This window comes from Delphinus delphis, chromosome 2 (assembly GCF_949987515.2).
Source record: "Delphinus delphis chromosome 2, mDelDel1.2, whole genome shotgun sequence".
NCBI lineage: Eukaryota > Metazoa > Chordata > Mammalia > Artiodactyla > Delphinidae > Delphinus > Delphinus delphis.
The window spans coordinates 87,991,632-88,009,501 of NC_082684.1; the positions used below are offsets into that span (position 1 = coordinate 87,991,632).

Here is a 17,870-nt window from a genome sequence, read left to right on the forward strand (position 1 = left end):
GTGAAAAGTTTGCTATTTCCCCTTCCCTGACACCCCAAACACCTTCCTTCAGTGTTTTTAATCTTCCTCACAGTGGGTTAAAAGAACTGCTGATGAATATTTTTCTCACTAACTCAACTCTCTAAGGAACAGTGAAAGGGCTGATTCCCTGATAACCATCCCTCCTTGTTAAAGGGCTAGAACCAGCCTCTCAGAAGCCCTGACTTTTTATTGCTAACCCAAGTGCACTGGTCTGGAAATGCTGGGGCTAAGAGATGCTCACAGGACCACTAGCAGGGATGTTCCCCTGAACCTCAACTATCTTAAGTGCAAAGATGTCTGCCTCTCTGCTGGCTTAATAGCGTGGGGAAACGAGACAGTATGTCTCACTGTTCTCCAACCTCTGCCCAGACAATATGCTGGTAAGAAATACTACTATGGAAAGGCAGTTGGAGAGCTGGACTGTCCTGGTTCTGTCCCTAGCCCTGAGACCTTAGGGAAACCACTCAGCTTCTGGGTCCTATGACAAGGACAGCAGGAGAGAGGATGCTGGCAGCACGGGCTAGGTTTTTCTTCTTTGCTCACCTGGTAGAACCGAGGTAGGGCCATGATACAGTCCATCAGCCTGTGGCGGCCCAGGTTGATGAGCATTGTGTTCTGGCCGGTGTTCAGAAAGTGAATCTGCAGTGTTATCAACTTGGTGAGCCGGTGACAGTGCAGGGCCTGTCGCACGCAGGAGTCCTGAGGGATAAGGGTGGCAGTAGGCACAGATAAAGACTTTGTTGCCGTCATCTCCCCCATGAACCCTCCAGCAATGGAACAAAATAAAATTATTCCTACTGCAGACACCAAGCCCCAAGTCCAGTCTGGAGTAAGACTCTCATGGTTACCTTGGCATAACTCTCTGCTGCATCCAGCATCAGAGTCAGGGCCTTCAGCAGCAGCTGCTTCAGTTGGTGCCCATCCTTGAGGCTGTCCTCTGTAGGGGAGTAAAGGAAACTTGGGTGTGTCTGACTCCCAAGGCTGGGTACTCTCATCCCACTCAGTAGTAGGGTGGACTATAGAAACAACCCAGCTCATGTTCACAGGGAGGCAGGTATGTCTCACTCAGGTAAAGGCTATTGGGCCAAAAGTACACACACACACTGGAGTAGGATTCACTGCCCCATCTAGTTCAATTTCTCTCTGAAACAGCAAGGCAGGCTTACATGGCATCAACATACATTGGTTCTTGACAGGTGACACCCCTGGATGCACTGGCTACAAGAGGGGTAAAATGCCTTCCAACCCCCCTTCTGTCTCCTTTCTGCCCCCTGGGGCCCCACTAAATAAATGTTAGAAGCTGAGGTGGGTATTAGTCCCATGGACTCTTGCCCTGCTTAGCCCTGAGAACCTTCCCTGGCCAGCAGCACCCTGGAGGTGCTGCTGTGACCTCTGCTCACCCCAGGGCTGAGACTCAATCAATTTCAGTTGGATGCAGGCAGCTGCCTCATGGTTCTCCCCAATCTCCCGGCACATGCTGAAACACAGGGCAATCATGTTGTGCTTCTCACTGTCCCCAGGGCGGCAGCGTTTGATGTAGTCCAGTAGGGCCGTCTTCAGGGTACCACTCTGCCCAGAAAAAAGCGGGGGATACCAAGGTCTCAGCCATGTATTGCAAGGTAAGCAGGACTGGCCTAGTCCTTTGATTCTGAAAGTTCCTCAGAAACTCCCAAGGAAAAGGAAAAGATAAGCAAAAATGAATACAAAAGTTTATACTATCCTGAGTATAAGGAAACAGGCACATCTCTGCTGGTGGGAGTGTAAATGGTAAGACCTGTCAGAGGCGAGAAGCCTTAAAAATGTACACACGTGCATTAGTCTAACGATTCCACTTCTAGGACTCTATCCCTAAAGAAGCAGGCAGAGGAAAGTGCTAAGATGGATGTAACAAGGATATTTAATAGCAAACAATTAGAAATATTCCAGATGTCCAGAATAAGATCTAAGAGAACACCATGTAGCCATTAAAACCGATGTTGACTTGAAAATTATTCATGCTTATTATTAACTGAGAAAAGCAGGCTATTTCCTATCTGCACAGCATGACAGAAGTTTGATAAAAATATGTGAACATGTATGTATATGTTTGTGGGTATATGTGCAAAGAAAGGGCCTATACCAAATTGTTAGCAGTGGCTGTCTGCAGACAGTATCTAGACACACAGGGCTTTTTTTCGTGTTCTGTTTTCCAGGTGGCTTTTTTTTTAAAAAATATGGAACGCGGGGTTCCCTGGTGGCGCAGTGGTTGAGAGTCAGCCTGCCGATGCAGGGGACACGGATTCGTGCCCCAGTCTGGGAAGATCCCACATGCCGCGGAGCGGCTGGGCCCGTGAGCCATGGCTACTGAGCCTGCGCGTCCGGAGCCTGTGCTCCGCAACGGGAGAGGCCACAACAGCGAGAGGCCCGTGTACTGCAAAAAAAAAAAAAAAAAAATATGGAACGCTTCACGAATTTGCATGTCATCCTTGCACAGGGGCCATGCTAGTTTTCTTTGTATCGTTGCAATTTTTAGTATATGTGCTGCCGAAGTGAGCACCCGTTAAGCGTCTTAACGTTGAATATTCATTACTTTTGTAATCAGAAACAAAGTTATTAAAAGAATATTTAAATGCAGGAAGAAAAATGCCTCAAAAACAGCTTTTAAAATCCTGAAGGTGTCCCTATGTCCAGGACTTGCTCCTTTCCTGAAACTAGCCCAGCATTGAGGAGAGTTTTTCTGTTTTGTCTCTTAATCCTGCTTGGCTGGGCCCAAGTTCCGAAGGTGTCCCTATGTCCAGGACTTGCTCCTTTCCTGAAACTAGCCCAGCATTGAGGAGAGTTTTTCTGTTTTGTCTCTTAATCCTGCTTGGCTGGGCCCAAGTTCCCAGATGTCAAAAGTGCACCTGGGTTTTTATTTATTTATTTGTTTATTGGCCTTGCCACGCAGCATGTGGGATCTTAATCTTAGTTCCCCGAAGCGCAGAGTCTTAACCACTGGACCGCCAGGGAAGTCCCATAGGTTTTTAAATCTTTAGAGGTGAAATGGGTGAAAACAATGAATCAGTCAATGAATAACTTGAAAACAGAGGCTCTGTGAGTGCGTGCCTGGTGTCACATAGTATGCTGAGGACAGACAAGCGCCCGGAGACCAAAGGCCTGGCAAGTCAGGCTTTTGCTTCCCAGCCTCCTTCCTGGTCATCATCATAAATAGCTCCACAGCTTTCTAGACCCAGACCTTGGCATTCACTTCTGAATAGCTCTCGACAACACACTTTTTCATGGTCCCCTGAAAACTCTCCACTCTAAACTGGTCTGAGCTCTGTAACCTTAAGCTACTGGTTACAGTATATGTCTTAGGGAGGCCCTTAATTCCCTCCCTCTATATCCCGGGAGTCCATCCTGATTGGAATTAATCCTGAGAAAACCTGAGACTCCCAAGTGTCAGTAGTACATGTCATACTGCAGCTCAAAAATATGGTACACCTACCGGGTCCAATTTCTTCCTCATCAGCACTTCAAAGTAGTGTTTTTTATGCAGCAAATCAAATATGTATGTCATCTCATTGTACCTTCCAATGCCAGTGAGGAGACGCACCTACAAAGGGAGAGGGAAGCTTGCATCAGCATTGCTTGGAGTTCTCTGAGCCAGACCACTACCCCAACAGTTTGGTTACTTTCAAATACCGACCTCTGGCAGGAAGAAGGGTTAGTGGCCAGGCTGCCATACTTAACTCCTTTCCTCCTTGCCTGTCTCCCCTCCTTCCCATCCCATGTACCCAACAGGGGCCTTCTCTGGAGGATTCAGAAATGCTAGTCATTGGGAAACCACTGGCTGGCCGTCCCCTCCTCTGTTGTCTCTAAACGTGACTATCAAGTGCCGAAGTGCCACCCTCCTGGGCAGGCACTCTTCCTCTTCCCACCACTCCTCATTACAGCACCCAATGGCTTGCTCACACACTTGGGTCAGTTTCAAGCCTAGAGGATTTGGGGGGAGGTACAGGAAGCTTGAGTTGTCAGCTCATTTCAATTTTCAATTCAGATATAAGAGGCAGGTCTGAACTTTGTTTTGTGGGGGAAGTAACTGCCGTCTTAGCCCTCTAGAAAAGCGAACTGCTTGGTAAGGGGGTATGACAGTCCTGGAGCATGGCAGGGATCCTCTTTGATTTCTATTCCTTTGGAGCAATCTCTGATTTGGACAGAAATCATAACCTGGAGCAGAGGGTTGAACTGCCCAGCCAGCTACCAAGTAGGTAGTGGTATCCAGATAGGTAAATTCCCTAAGACCACATCAGCTCTGAGCTGATAGTCTCCAGCCTATCTGTTCTATCAAAGGTTTCCTCAGGATGGAGGGTGAAGGTGAGGGGGTGACTTACCACCAGTCCGTACTCCTCATTGGGGGCCAAGTGGTTGTCTGTGAGCAGCCGGGCGGCCTGCAGGACTCGGATGATGCCCTCCATGTGGCATGTCAGTGTGAAGCAGTGATGAGCCAGGATCAGCAGCTCTGTGGCTGGGTGGGTTGGGCACTGGTAAGACAGGACTTTCAACCCTGGCTAACCCCTGTCTAGCTCTGTACCTGGCAGGAGGGTCAAGGGGCCTGGTACAGCTGGGCCTGTCTGGAGAAGGCTCTCTCACCAGTCCTCTGAGATCCCTGACCTCACCAGTTCTAGCTCTGGGACGGCCCCCTGATGAAGTCAGTTCTCTCAGTGACAGCACAGGGATTAACTCTCTCCTCAGACAGTCTGCATATAGTGACAGCATTTCCCAAAGGCTCAAAAAATGAGAACAAAGAACGCTAGCTTTCTAAAGATGGAGAAACTTTCTGCAGACAAACTGATGGAGTACCTGCCAATACAAGTCCGAGGGCATTCTCTGTAGCTGAGTGGAGAGTCTTAGGGCCTAATCAAGTGCTATTTGATGCTCTGCACTTCTACAGGCTTTCTAGATTGAGATGTGATGCACACAAATTTAAAACTACTATACACAATCACTATGAGCACAATTAAAAGGCAAACTGGGAAAAATATTTGTAATGCTGGAAGACAGAAGAGGGGTTCTCAGCCTTAATATATGCTGTGCCCTCTGGGCCTTTGCACCTGTGGGGCCCTCCCCAAACCTACTGGCTACTAATACTTCTGGTCTTGGTTTGCACATTTCCTCCCAAAACCTTTGGGAGGAAAAAAAGGAAAGGAAAAAAAGGAAAGGAAAAAAAACCTTTGGCCCCATCAGTATGCTTACTGTGAATGACACCCCTAGTCTGTGAGCTCCAGGACTGCTGCTTAACTTGTTCACCATACCCCTGTTTTTAGAGTGCCTGGCGCACAGTCAGTACTCAGTAGATGTTGCTGAACTGGACTGAGAAGAGATACAGAAGGCTATTTTATTTATTTATGTTTTGGCCGTGCTGCACGGCTTGTGGGATCTTAGTTCCCTGACCAGGGATCGAACCCAGGCACACAGCAGTGAAATTGCCGAGTCCTAACCACTGGACCGCCAGGGAATTCCCAAAAGGCTGTTTTTAAAATAAACCTATTCAGGGCTTCCCTGGTGGCGCAGTGGTTGAGAGTCCGCCTGCTGATGCAGAGGACACGGGCTCGTGCCCCGGTCTGGGAAGATCCCACATGCCGCGGAGCGGCTGGGCCCGTGAGCCATGGCCGCTGAGCCTGTGCATCCGAAGCCTGTGCTCCGCAAAGGGAGAGGCCAGAGCAGTGAGAGGCCCGTGTACCACACAAAAAAAAATAAAATAAAATAAACGTATTCAACCTCTTAAAATCTCACGTGTTCACAAAACATCAGTAAAATGCCTTTTACGCGTCAGTCAAATTTGCAGAGTATAATGGGCTCCAGGAAATGATACTTTCACACACTGCTTAAGAGGGAATGAAAGTGAATTTTTTTTCCTGAAGTAAATTTGGCAATATATATATAAAGCCTTAAAAATGGGCATACTCCTGAATCAGGAATTTGTCTTAGGGAAATAACCATGGATGTGCACACAGATTTGCCTATAAGCATGTCTATCACAGTGTTTAAAACAGCGGAAAATTGGAAGCAATCTATAGGTCCTACAATAGGGTATATACATTTTTTAATTACATATAAGAGAAATAATATGTAACGACTAAAAATTATAAAAAATTATATAGAATAGTGTCATGGAAAGATATTAATGACAGCATATTGGTAATTATAAACAGTATACACAGTATAACGCTATTTTTGAAAAATAAAAACCTATGGACTTGCATAGAAAAAGATGAGAGGGACACATGCTACTGAATGCATACAACACTGAAGAGCGAGCAGGCTTTGAAATCACACAGACGGTTCATATGCCAGCTCTGCTGCTTAATAGTTATAAATTAATCAACTTTTCTAAAGCTTCAGTTTCCTTCTAAAATGGGGACAATAATAGCCATTTTTCAGGGTAATGTAAGAAGAAAATAAGCTAAATATGCCAAATGTTAAAAGGTTACCTTTTTGTGTGATGTTAAATTTGGGGCTGCTTTGCCATATATATCTTCTAACTTTTCTTCAATGAACTTATGGCTTTCTACTAAGAACTTACAAACAATCCTGGAGGAGTAGGGATCCAGAGAAGGAACAAGGATCCAAATTGAGTTTTGAAAAGACTTAACCTCAGAAGACTTCTTAGAGACCTGCTTGGGCCCAAAACATGTAAGAAAGTGGCCAAGAACTTACTGCAAGACAAGTCCCCATGGGGAACGGAGGAAATCTTATCCAACAACTTCATGCCTACCAAGGTGCGGTCTTGACACAGAGCAGTCAGCTGAAGAAACGTCTGGCTTTCCTCTGTTGGGGTGAACGTCTGCTTATGTCCTATACAGAAAGATGTGGAGAAAGGTGCTAGTTTTACCTTGAGAGAGATGAAAGGAAGACAAGAGCCCCAGAGCAGAAGGCCCACTCTGCCCAGGCCTGGGCACCAGGAGTTAATAGTGAAGGCGCTCCCGGGCAGCTCTCCTCTTGCTGGGGTCAAATATCTCAGGTGAGATGCCATCTTACAGGACAGCAGGAGCTCATTAGCTCAGAGAAAGGCACAGTTACTCTAAATATAATCATAAAACAATAAACAAAAAGCAATAATAACAAAATAAATGCAATGTGTTCTCCTCTTACAAGTGCAACCTGGCAACTTGAAAGGACAGCATACAAGATATATATGAGCATAACATCAAATCCTTAATGCTGGGAACTTGAGAATGTGATCTGAAAGGCTGGGGAGGCCTGAAAGGTAGGGCACCTGTTCCCTCTGATGGGGTCAGCAGCTCCCGGGTCACCTCTTCAGCCACAAGTTCAGCCACTGTGTCTGGCTCGAGGCCCTGGGTGCTGATGAAGGCTTGAGCTCGCTTGCATCGGTCAGGCTGCTGAGAGGCCAAGATTACCCGGAGAATGGCCTCACCATCCTGGGCAGCGACATCTGTGTAGGAACAGCCCAACTCCTGAGAGGAAGGCAGAGCCAATCCCAGCCATCGTTAGGAACCAGGAGAAAGCCAGCAGAAGACAGCCTTCCCTGAAATCTGATGTGGACAGACGCCATGGTTTTCTGAGCTTAAAGATCCCTCATCCTGAGCAGAAACCTTAGAAGAAGCAAACACTGTTTTCTAGCCCTTTCTAAATTGCTTTGCCAATGAGGTGAATCCAAGCAAGAGAAAGGCTTGTCTTCAGAAAACATCAGGTGACTGATCTCTCACTGAACACTGAGCTTTTCAAATGTTATGAAACCTAAGGAAGTTGAATAAAAGGCAGAGCCCCTTCTTTATTGTTCCCGTGGCAGCAAGGAAACCCTCAATTTCCAAAGAAGTCTCTGAGCCTTGTTGTCCAAGGAAGGGCTTTTAGTGCTCGGCTTGCTTTCTCTCGTGCTCTTCCACTGCACTTAGAATCTACTCTTTTTCTCCCTCAATCAGCACAAAGCCAGAACAATTCCTGGCTGCTCTGTTTCCTGTTTTACAGTCATTACATTCCATTTAATTTTATTTTAAAACTTATTTTGGGCTCTTTCCCATATGGAAAGCTCACCACTATTCCCCAGGGATGGATTTATAAGGGCCAACATCCTGACAAGAGCTCTACTCCCAGGTCATGATTATAATCTGAAGGGCTGACCGAGGGCAATGTCCAAAATCCACCTTCACCTTCTCCCTTCCCTCCCTCTCAGAGGGAGCTCCTGTGGAGACCCAGCCCTTTGGCACGTACCTTGGCAAGTGCATAGAGACAGAGGACCTGCCGGCAATAATTCTTCCCATGGAGGCATTTGCTTGTCAGAGTTTCCAGAGTAGTCACCACTTCATCACTGGGGGGCAGTATCACAAATGACTGACTGTCCAAACTTGAAGCTGGAAGCAAATACAGGTCTGAGGGGGGCTTTAAGGGGCTTTTAAGGTCTCTCCTCAGCCCCCTATGACTCTACCTCTCTGCTCACAGCTTCCTTCACTGCACCCTGTTGACTCCCCCTGGGTCTGGGACCACTTCTAACAGGGCTCACACCCCACTTAAACTTCTTTCATTGCCGCCTTCTAGGAAATCCCCAGCCCAGGATACTTCAAAGACTCAAAGCCACCTAATGAACACTCTAGAGATCATCACCAAAGATGCCTGCCAGATTGTCCTCCACATACACTGTCTCCCAATTTCCCCTTATGTCAAATAATCACCAGGTCTACCTGACTGTATCTCCAAAACATCTCTCCAGTCACCACCTTAGTTCCAGCCTTTATCACCCTGCATCTAAGAGGTGTTACTGTCTCCTGCCGTCAGCCTCCCTTCTTCCCCAACTCCATCTTCCACACACTCAGCATTCTTCACATTCTAAAATGCAAATCACAAAAATCAAGGATCATCTGACAGATACCTTAAAGGCACAGTAAAATTAGAATCCATTCCTGCTTTTTTAAAAAAAGCTCTTAGCCTAAAATAAAACTTTCTTAATTTGAGAAAGGGTTTCCATTAGTGGAAAAAAGTAGAAAAGAATATTTATATAACACTGTTTCTAATAGCAAAAACAAAATTGAAAAATTTTAAATGTGTATCAGTAAATCATTGTTAAAAAAATCATAGTACATGACCTGGGAAGGAAATCCAAAAAAGAGGGGATATATGTATACATATAGTCTATACTGTACAGAAAAGTGAATCAGCTAACACAATATTGTAAAGCAACCATACTCCAATTTAAAAAAAATCATAGTACATTCATATAGTAGAATACCCTGCAGTTATTAAAAGAATGAGGTCAATCTATCTGTACTGACAGGGAAAAATGTTGCAGAACAATATAACTGTATTTTTGTAGAAAATAAATGTGTGTGTGTGTGCACACACGCACACACACGCACACATGTGCGAGCCCACATGTAGAAAATAATGTACGCTAAGCAAGTAAAAGATGTTATTCTGGGGAATTTGGTGGGCGTGGTATTGAACGGATAAATAACTTTCACTTTTTACTTTATGCACTTCTGTATTGTGTGATTTATTGTATTAAGCATGTAATACTTTTGCTTTTAAGATATTACTTTTAAAAATATGCTTTAAACACAAAACTATAAAAAGCAACTCAGACCATGTTATTCCCCTGCTTAAAATCCTTCATTAGAGTTTTCAGTTCTAGGTCTCTCCCACTGACCTCAATATAAAACCTGGACACAGTGCATGCAGTGCTATATGAGGACTCTGAAGAGCAAATAGTAGCAGATGGATCGAAGATAACCTGCATCACCATTTTCTCCCCTCTAGGAATCTCCAGATTGAATGCAATGCTGCCCGAAACCCAGAACCAAGCACTACAGCTCACAAAGAGAGTGGGCTCCAGGAGACGTCCTCCAGAACAGGCTCAAGAGCAGAAAGGGAACTCCCACAGCCCATTCTCTCTGGTCCTAGCTCCTAAGCAACCACTCAGCTGTGGTGGGAGGGGCTGCAGCAGCAGTTGGCAAGAGCCAAAACTCAGAGAGGGACCTTCTTTTCCGATCAGAGGTGCTCTGGTCCTAAGGGGGCAGAGTGAATCCCTGTTCCTTTTTGTATTATCCTCCTGTCAGCTGGCCCTAGATGCGGGCAGTCAGGAAAGTACATGACAGGATGGGGTAACTAAACCTCCAGCTTTGGCCAGAAGACTGAAAAGGAAAGCCTTGGGCAACCAGAAAGTACTTGGAAGAGAGATTCAGGAAAGCAACACAATCAAGTTGTTTATAAACATTAGGGCTCATTCCTAGGCTTTGCATGTATGGATCTGATCCCGACCAACATATCAAAGACTTTGAGAACTAAGTCAACAGACAGACCACTACGCAGGTTGCAGACTGACCACAGGATGGCACATACAGGATGGATCTGAACAGCACCACAAAGAATTTGAAAACTGAACTGATGTTACAACCACAGCCCACAGAAAGTACATTGGAACGTGTAGTCTGAACATAGCCAGGTCAATTGCCTGCTAAAAACATATCAACATTCTTCATAGGATTTAAACAAGATGCAGCATCCCATAACACACTTCGAAATGTCCAAGATACAACATGAAGTTATTCAGCATACAAAAATACAAGAAGATCTCAACTCATATAAGACAAAGAAAAGACAAACGATGAAACCCAGCACTAAAATGACATAAATGTTGATTATCTGAAAAAGACTTTAAAGCAGCTATTACAAATGTTCCAACAAGCAACTATGAACGCTCTTAAAATAAACAGAAAAACAGAAAGTCTTAGCAAAGAAATAAATGGTATAAAGAAGCATAAAATGGAAGTTGTAGAACTGAAATTTTAAAATCACAGAAATTAAAAAAAAATCTTAATAGCAGAATGGAAGTGCCAGAGGAAAGAGTCAGTGAAACTGAAGATAGAAAAATAGAAATTATCCGATCTGAACGAAGCTTCAGGGACTTGTGAAACAATAACTTTTGTTTTTGTTTCATTGGAGTCATTGGAGTCCCATAAGGAGAGGAGTAAGAGTATGGTGCTGGAAAAATATTTGAAAAAAATGATGTCTGAAAACTACCTAAACTTGATAAAGCTACATATTTAAGAAACTCAGTGAACCCCAAAATACATGTCCAGTCATGCTATAACCAAACTGCTGAAGACAAAAGACAGGAAAAAAATCTTGAAAGCAACAAGAGAAAAATGCATTATCTACAGGGGAACAGTGATTCGAATGACTGCAGGTTATTCATCAAATACCACAGAAGTCGAAAGGAAGTGGCAGAACGTTTTTTTTGTTTGTTTTTTTGGCGGTAGGCGGGCCTCTCACTGTTGTGGCCTCTCCCGTGCTCCGGACGTGCAGGCCCAGAAGCCATGGCTCACGGGCCCAGCCGCTCCACGGCATGTGGGATCTTCCCGGACCGGGGCACGAACCCGTGTCCCCTGCATTGGCAGGCGGACTCTCAACCACTGCGCCACTAGGGAAGCCCGGCAGAACATTTTTAAGTGTGGAAAGAAAATAATAAATGTTCTATATCCAGCAAAAATCATCCTTCAGGAATGAAGGTGCAATAGAGACATTCTCAGATGAAGTAAAAGTAAGAGAATCTGTTTCCAGCAGACAACTCTGAAAGAATTACTAAAGGAAGTCCTTCACACAGAAGGAAAAAGGAACTAGAAGGAAACTTGGAACATCAGGAATGAAGGAAGAGCAACAAAAATTGTAAATATCTGAGTAAATATAATAAACTACTCTCCTCTTGAGTTTGTTAAAATATATTTTTCGGTTGAAAACAAAAAATCTAGCATTGTTTGATGAGATTTTCAGTGTATGTAGGTGTAATATAATAAGGCAACTAACACATAAAGGGAGAGAAGTAAAGTAACCTACATGGCGGTAAGGTTTCTACCCTTAAAATATAATTTTAAGTAGACTGTGAAAAGTTACAAATGTATAATGTAACCCATAAAGCAACCAATTAAAAAAGCGATGCAAAGCTATACAGTCAAAATCACAAATTAAAATGGATGACTAAAAAATGTGCAAATAACCCAAAGGTAAGAAAAGGTTTCCTCAAAAACCACAAACTACCAAAACTCACCTGAGATGAAAAAGATAACCTGATTAGTCATATAACTATGAAATAAATTTGCAGTTAAAAATCTTCCAGGGCTTCCCTGGTGACGCAGTGGTTAAGAATCCGCCTGCCAATGCAGGGATTCAATCCAATGCATGGATTCAAGCCCTGGTCTGGGAAGATCCCACATGCCGCGGAGCAACTAAGCCGGTGTGCCACAACTACTGAGCCTGCGCTCTAGAGCCCGCGTGCCACAACTACTGAAGCCTGTGAGCCCAGAGCCTGTGCTCTGTAACAAGAGAAGCCACCACAATGGGAAGCCTGCACATGCAATGAAGAGTAGATCGCATTCACCCCAACTAGAGAAAGCCCGCGTGCAGCAACGAAGACCCAACACAGCCAAAAGTAAATAAATAAAAATAAAAAAAAAATCTTCCAAAACAAAAATCTCCAGGTTTAGATGGTTTTACTGGTAAATTCTACTGGTAAATTCTACAGTAAATTCTAAATTTACTGGTAAATTTACTGGTAAATTCTACATTTAAAGAAGAAATAACACCAATTCCATGTAATGTTTTCCAGAAACGCATTAAACTAGCATTACCCTGATGCAAAAACCAAAGATGGTATTAAAAAAAAAAGTACAGATCAGTATTCTTCATAAACATAAATGTAAGAATTCTCAACAAAATAGCAAGTTGATTCCAGTAATATATCAAAAAGAATAATGCACCATAACCAAGTGAGGTTTTTCCTGGGAATACAAAAAAGCTGGTTCAATATTTTAAAAGATCAATTAATGTAATCTACTGTATTACTAGTCTAAACAAGAAAAAAAAACCAAACACGATCATATCAATGGATGCAGAAAAAATTCAACATTGATCCATGATAAAAACTCTCAGCAAATAGGGAACTTCCCTAACATGACAAAGGGTGTCTTCAAAAAACCTACAGCTAATATCACACTTAATGATGAAAGACTGAATGCTTCCTCCCTAAGGTCAGTAACAAGGCAAGGATGTCCACTCTCACCACCCCTATCCAACATCATGCCGGGAGTCCTTGCTAGAGCAGTAAAGCAAGAAAAATAAATAAGGCAAATAGATTGGAAAGGAGGAAAAAGAACTGCCTCTATTCACAGACATGATTATCTCCATAGAAAATCCCAAGGAATCTATAAGAAAACTCCTAGGATAAGTGAGTTTAGCAAGATCACAGGATTAAAGGTTAACATAAAAAATCAATTATATTTCTATATGTGATCATGTACAATTGGAAACATGATTATTTACATAGGATAAATTTCAGTGAACTAGCCACAAGTCAGATAGATTCCCTCTAACTTTGCTACTTAGCTAGTTAAAAGACCTAGGTGGGACTTCCCTGGTGGTCCAGTGGCTATGACTCTGCACTCCCAATGCAGAGGGCCCGGGTTCGATCCCTGGTCAGGGAACTAGATCCCACATGCTGCAACTAAGAGTTCGCATGCCACAACTAACGATTCTGCATGCCACATCTAAAGGATCCCGCATACTGCAACTAAAGATCCCACATGCCACAATTAAAGATCTCGCATGCTGCAACGAAGATCCTGCATGCCACAACTAAGACCAATGCAGCCAAATAAATAAATAAATAGATAAATAAGTGTGATAAACTGGAGCTCTAGGTTAAAAAAAAAAGACATAGGTGTTCCTACTTCATTGACTACTTAACTAGTTTATGAATTACCCTTAACTTAGTGTAACTGGTGTGCCAAAAGGGACCCTTTCTTCCTGGAGAGAATGCCAACAGCACCTCACAGGACTCAGGGCAGTTTGATCTCCTTCACTTACTGCTTTGGACTTTCCTTAGAGGAACGCCAGGTTCTTCCTCTTCCTCAAGCAGCTCAGGACTTTGTAAGAGAGCATGGATGTCCGGGTGCAGGTCATCCACACTAGCTTCCCCTGAAGCTAGTGCTCTGCAGTGCAACACCAAGGCAACATCTTGGTTATAGAAATGAAAATATCGGCATACTCTACTTGCTTCATGCACACAGCCATCATCCAATAGGCGCCCGATCAAAAAGTTTAGGGACTCCTGCTCCTTCCAGTTCAGTTTGTTCTCACAAGTGTCTTTGGATGGAAGGCCATTCAATTCTAAGTATTTTGATGTGTTCAGAGCAGCCAACTTAGAGAATGAAAACTCACTGGCTAAGCTTTCAAAGGAAAGTTCACCACTAGTTGAAATCTGTTGAGAACATCTGGGGGCTATTTCCTCCTGGCTTCCCCTGAGGGTGTGCTGGGTGATGCGGCAGAGCCAGATCTGCTTCTCTAGCTCCTCCAGCTCTTCCAAAGGCACCAGGTCCTCCTGGGCAAGCCAGTGTCCTGCCAGAGTGAGGAGCAGATGGCGCTCCTCAGTGCTGCTTGGTCCCTCCTCAGCTGGGCACTCACATGCCGTAAGAGCCTGGGCTGAGAAAAAGGAAGAAGCTGCTTTGCTTGAAATGGAATTTTTCTTAAAATTCTCATGACATTTTTTCCAGAAGTCAATTCTTGCTTGTTTCAGGGACCACTGGTCAATGTGTTTTAAGGTCTGCATTTCCTGTGTTATCTGTGAAATTGAACACAGCAATTTTTAGCCTTTCCTGGATAAAGAAATATAAATGCTAATGCTCCCTCGGTATACCATACTTGTTAAAACCCAAATCAAGTTAGAGAACATGGGACTTGGCTACAGATGATCCTGGATATTTTATCTGGAAAGTTAAGGTATGAAAAACAAATCTAAATTTATCTAATTGAATGAGGTTCAAGAGGAAGCCACCTTATATTTAATTCTATTCAAAGTAAAATAGTTGTAGCATGTCCTGTAAGCTAACCTTATATTAAAGCAAACACTCCTCAAAAATGGGCATTCTAGGCTCATCCATTTCTGAAAGTAATGTCTGTGTCAAAAGTGAAAAAGTAGGGCTTCCCTGGTGGCGCAGTGGTTGAGAGTCCGCCTGCCGATGCAGGGGACATGGGTTCGTGCCCCGGTCCGGGAAGATCCCACATGCCACGGAGCGGCTGGGCCCGTGAGCCATGGCCGCTGAGCCTGCGCGTCCGGAGCCTGTGCTCCGCAACGGGAGAGGCCACGGCAGTGAGAGGCCCGCGTACCACAAAAAAAAAAAAAAAAAAAAAAGTGAAAAGTATCATCACTGGTAAATCACATACATCATTTAGTTCTCTGTTTAATGCTGGTTCACAAAGCTAAGATTTTAAATAACTTAAAAGACTAATCATACCTCTTCAATAATCAAGTTGTCCACAGGTAGCTCAGCTAGTTCTGCTACCCTTCTGGCCAAAGCAAAGTATCCATCTGTCTCCAGTTTTTCTAAAATTGATCTACATTCATGCTGAAAATTCTCAAGGCTGTAGCTGGTAATAATTACACGATTAATGGCTATGGATGTATCCTTCAAAATTTGGCTAAGGACGCACAGCTTCTTCACATCTGGACCTGTGCCAAAGAGAAGCAGATATAAGCATTTAATCAGTAAAATACTGCTATGGCATTTCAAGAGTAACTAAATATGAGGGGAGAATATTTATATTTAACATAATAATGTAGTTAAAGGGAAAATAAAAACCTATTTTTCTACTCTGGTTGGCTGACAGAGGAAGCCAAAGGCAGCTCCTATATAGTAAGAACTATTAAGATTAGCACATGGACTCCATCTATCAATCTGGCTTTATATACCAGGCAGAAGTTGGTGGCCTGCTATGTAGTAGCGACTCAGTTAACCTTGGGAAGATTTGGCCATTCATTCAGGTTAGTTCCATCTTTTTCCAGATTTTCCTCCTACCTTGAACAAATTTGTTTTTATAATTGTTCACTCATTCATTCACTGCAGGCAGCATGTGGATCAAGACACAGAACTTCTAGGACAGCTGAAACTGCAGGTGGTCAACAGCCAAAGCTCTCCTGTGGTACACTGTCTTCAGAATGGAGCACCACCTGCTCCTCCAGATATCTATCTAACTTAACCCAGGGAGACCCAGCTAAGCACTTCCTGATGTCCCCAGGAAAGTCTCTTTTAAAAAAAGAGAGACTCTTTTTTTAATCAAAGTATAATATAAGTGACTTACAATATTATATCAGTTTCAGGTGTACAGCATAGTGATTTGATATTTTTGAACATTACAAAATGATCACCATGATACATCTAGTTACTGTCACCATACAAAGTTATTACAATTTTATTGACTATATTCCCTATGCTGTACATTACATCCTTGTGACTTACTTATTTTATAACTGGGAGTTTGTACCTCTCAATCCCCTTCACTTATTTTGCCCATCCCCTCACCCTCCTCCTCTCTGGCAACCACCAGTTTGTTCCTGGTATCTATGAGTTTGTTTCTGTTTGTTCATTCGCTCTTTAGATTATACATATAAGTGAAATCAAACAAATTCTTACCCTTAGTAACATTAGGAATTCTCTGCCAATAATTTATGTGGCTGGGTTTGCTCCCACTCCCAAATATAGTATGCATAGAGCCTACGTGTGCCCTACCATGAAGGAGGGGCATGAAAAACATTCTATAGGAGCCTGCTCCCAATGTCACCTGCTGAGCTGTGGTCTGATTTAGGTAGTTCCAGGGACAGTGAGACACCTTGCACAATAACCACCAGTACGAGCATGCTGGGTTTCTTTGCAGGCATAATATAAAACATAAGTCTTTTAAAAAACCTTTCTTTTCTCTAAGCACATACATGATATACAAATATTCTATAAAAACAAATAATTTAATTACGTGAATAAAAGCATTATAGTAATGGTTAACAATGTAGACAATCCTTGTAATTTTTTAAGGATAGGGTTAACTCTGGCAAGAAAACAGAAAATTTATTTCTTAATTAAAGTTACTAAAGAGCAATGAAAGTATCTTATATTAAAAGGACCTACTGTTTGGCCTATGTAGTAACTGACAGTAGCTTATATACACTGCATTTTGGAAACACCCCCCTTCCCTTCTAGTCATCAGCCCCACAGCCCACAACACGGGCATGAAGCCCAGGCATTCTGCGCCTGTTCTGTGCAAATGTGAGCTTTCCAGTTGAACATCTGTGAGTTTAAATGTGATAAAATAACCCTGGTAGTGAAAAATACCAGAATCCAGCGTAAAAGAACAACATTATCACTCAACAAAAACTTGAAATTATCAAACAAGTAGAAAAGAGGGTAAGGCAATATTGGTTTCATTCAATCAGCAACAAGCTTAGAGACTGCCAATGTCTGGAGGAATCTGCAAAAAAATCGACACAATTTGTCTCTTAAAACCTTCAAAATGAATTAGGCATTCCTGAAGCAAGTCTGTGACCTTGAGCAACGATGACATGTTAAGGTTACTTGTCAAAGAAAACAATAATAGTGACAGGGTATTATAGAGGTTAGCCAGGGGAAATTTGGCTATTTGCTTAGAATTAGTAGATAGTTGTATTACTTGTTTTATATCCTGTTGTGCTGTTTTAAATGCTTTAACCATGACTGAAGTTTCCTGTAACCTCTTCTTCACACCCCGTTCTGGACTGTAATGTCTTATATCCTATGCATTTTAATTTCCTGAATGCCCTTCTAAAATATTTTCAGGATTAAGTAAGCTAACGTCCTAACAGCAACTTACCTGTAAGTATTGTCTTACCATCAGAGAAGAGATGCTCTCTTCCAACAAACAGCTGTAAAAGCTTCCCCAGCTCATACTGGGTCCTACACTGCTGCAGCATAAGCTTCAAAAGAAAATACACATGCTCCTTCAGCCATGGGGCAGGAATGATAGCGTGGACCCTTGTGGCAGCCGTTTCAAGCTATGAAAAAAAGGGTCAGGAAAGTGGT

At 43.2% G+C, this 17,870-nt stretch overlaps 1 protein-coding gene and 1 non-coding gene across 2 annotated transcripts in view; both read right to left on the bottom strand.

Moving 5' to 3' along the window:
* The window catches only part of SPG11 (SPG11 vesicle trafficking associated, spatacsin), a 94,771-nt gene that overhangs the window by 19,467 nt on the left and 57,434 nt on the right, over positions 1-17,870 (bottom strand). The window contains exons 28-38 of the mRNA XM_060005152.1: positions 17,662-17,842; positions 15,279-15,493; positions 13,852-14,605; positions 8,212-8,351; positions 7,259-7,457; positions 6,700-6,837; positions 4,374-4,507; positions 3,488-3,595; positions 1,422-1,590; positions 870-958; positions 565-720 (exon numbers count right to left, since the gene is read on the bottom strand). Coding sequence (XP_059861135.1) covers positions 565-720; positions 870-958; positions 1,422-1,590; positions 3,488-3,595; positions 4,374-4,507; positions 6,700-6,837; positions 7,259-7,457; positions 8,212-8,351; positions 13,852-14,605; positions 15,279-15,493; positions 17,662-17,842 — 2,283 coding nt within the window. The remainder of the gene's footprint in view (positions 1-564; positions 721-869; positions 959-1,421; positions 1,591-3,487; positions 3,596-4,373; positions 4,508-6,699; positions 6,838-7,258; positions 7,458-8,211; positions 8,352-13,851; positions 14,606-15,278; positions 15,494-17,661; positions 17,843-17,870) is intronic.
* LOC132421242 (U6 spliceosomal RNA) lies at positions 2,450-2,557 on the bottom strand. The gene has a single exon (XR_009518532.1). It is a non-coding gene; the product is annotated as a U6 spliceosomal RNA (small nuclear RNA).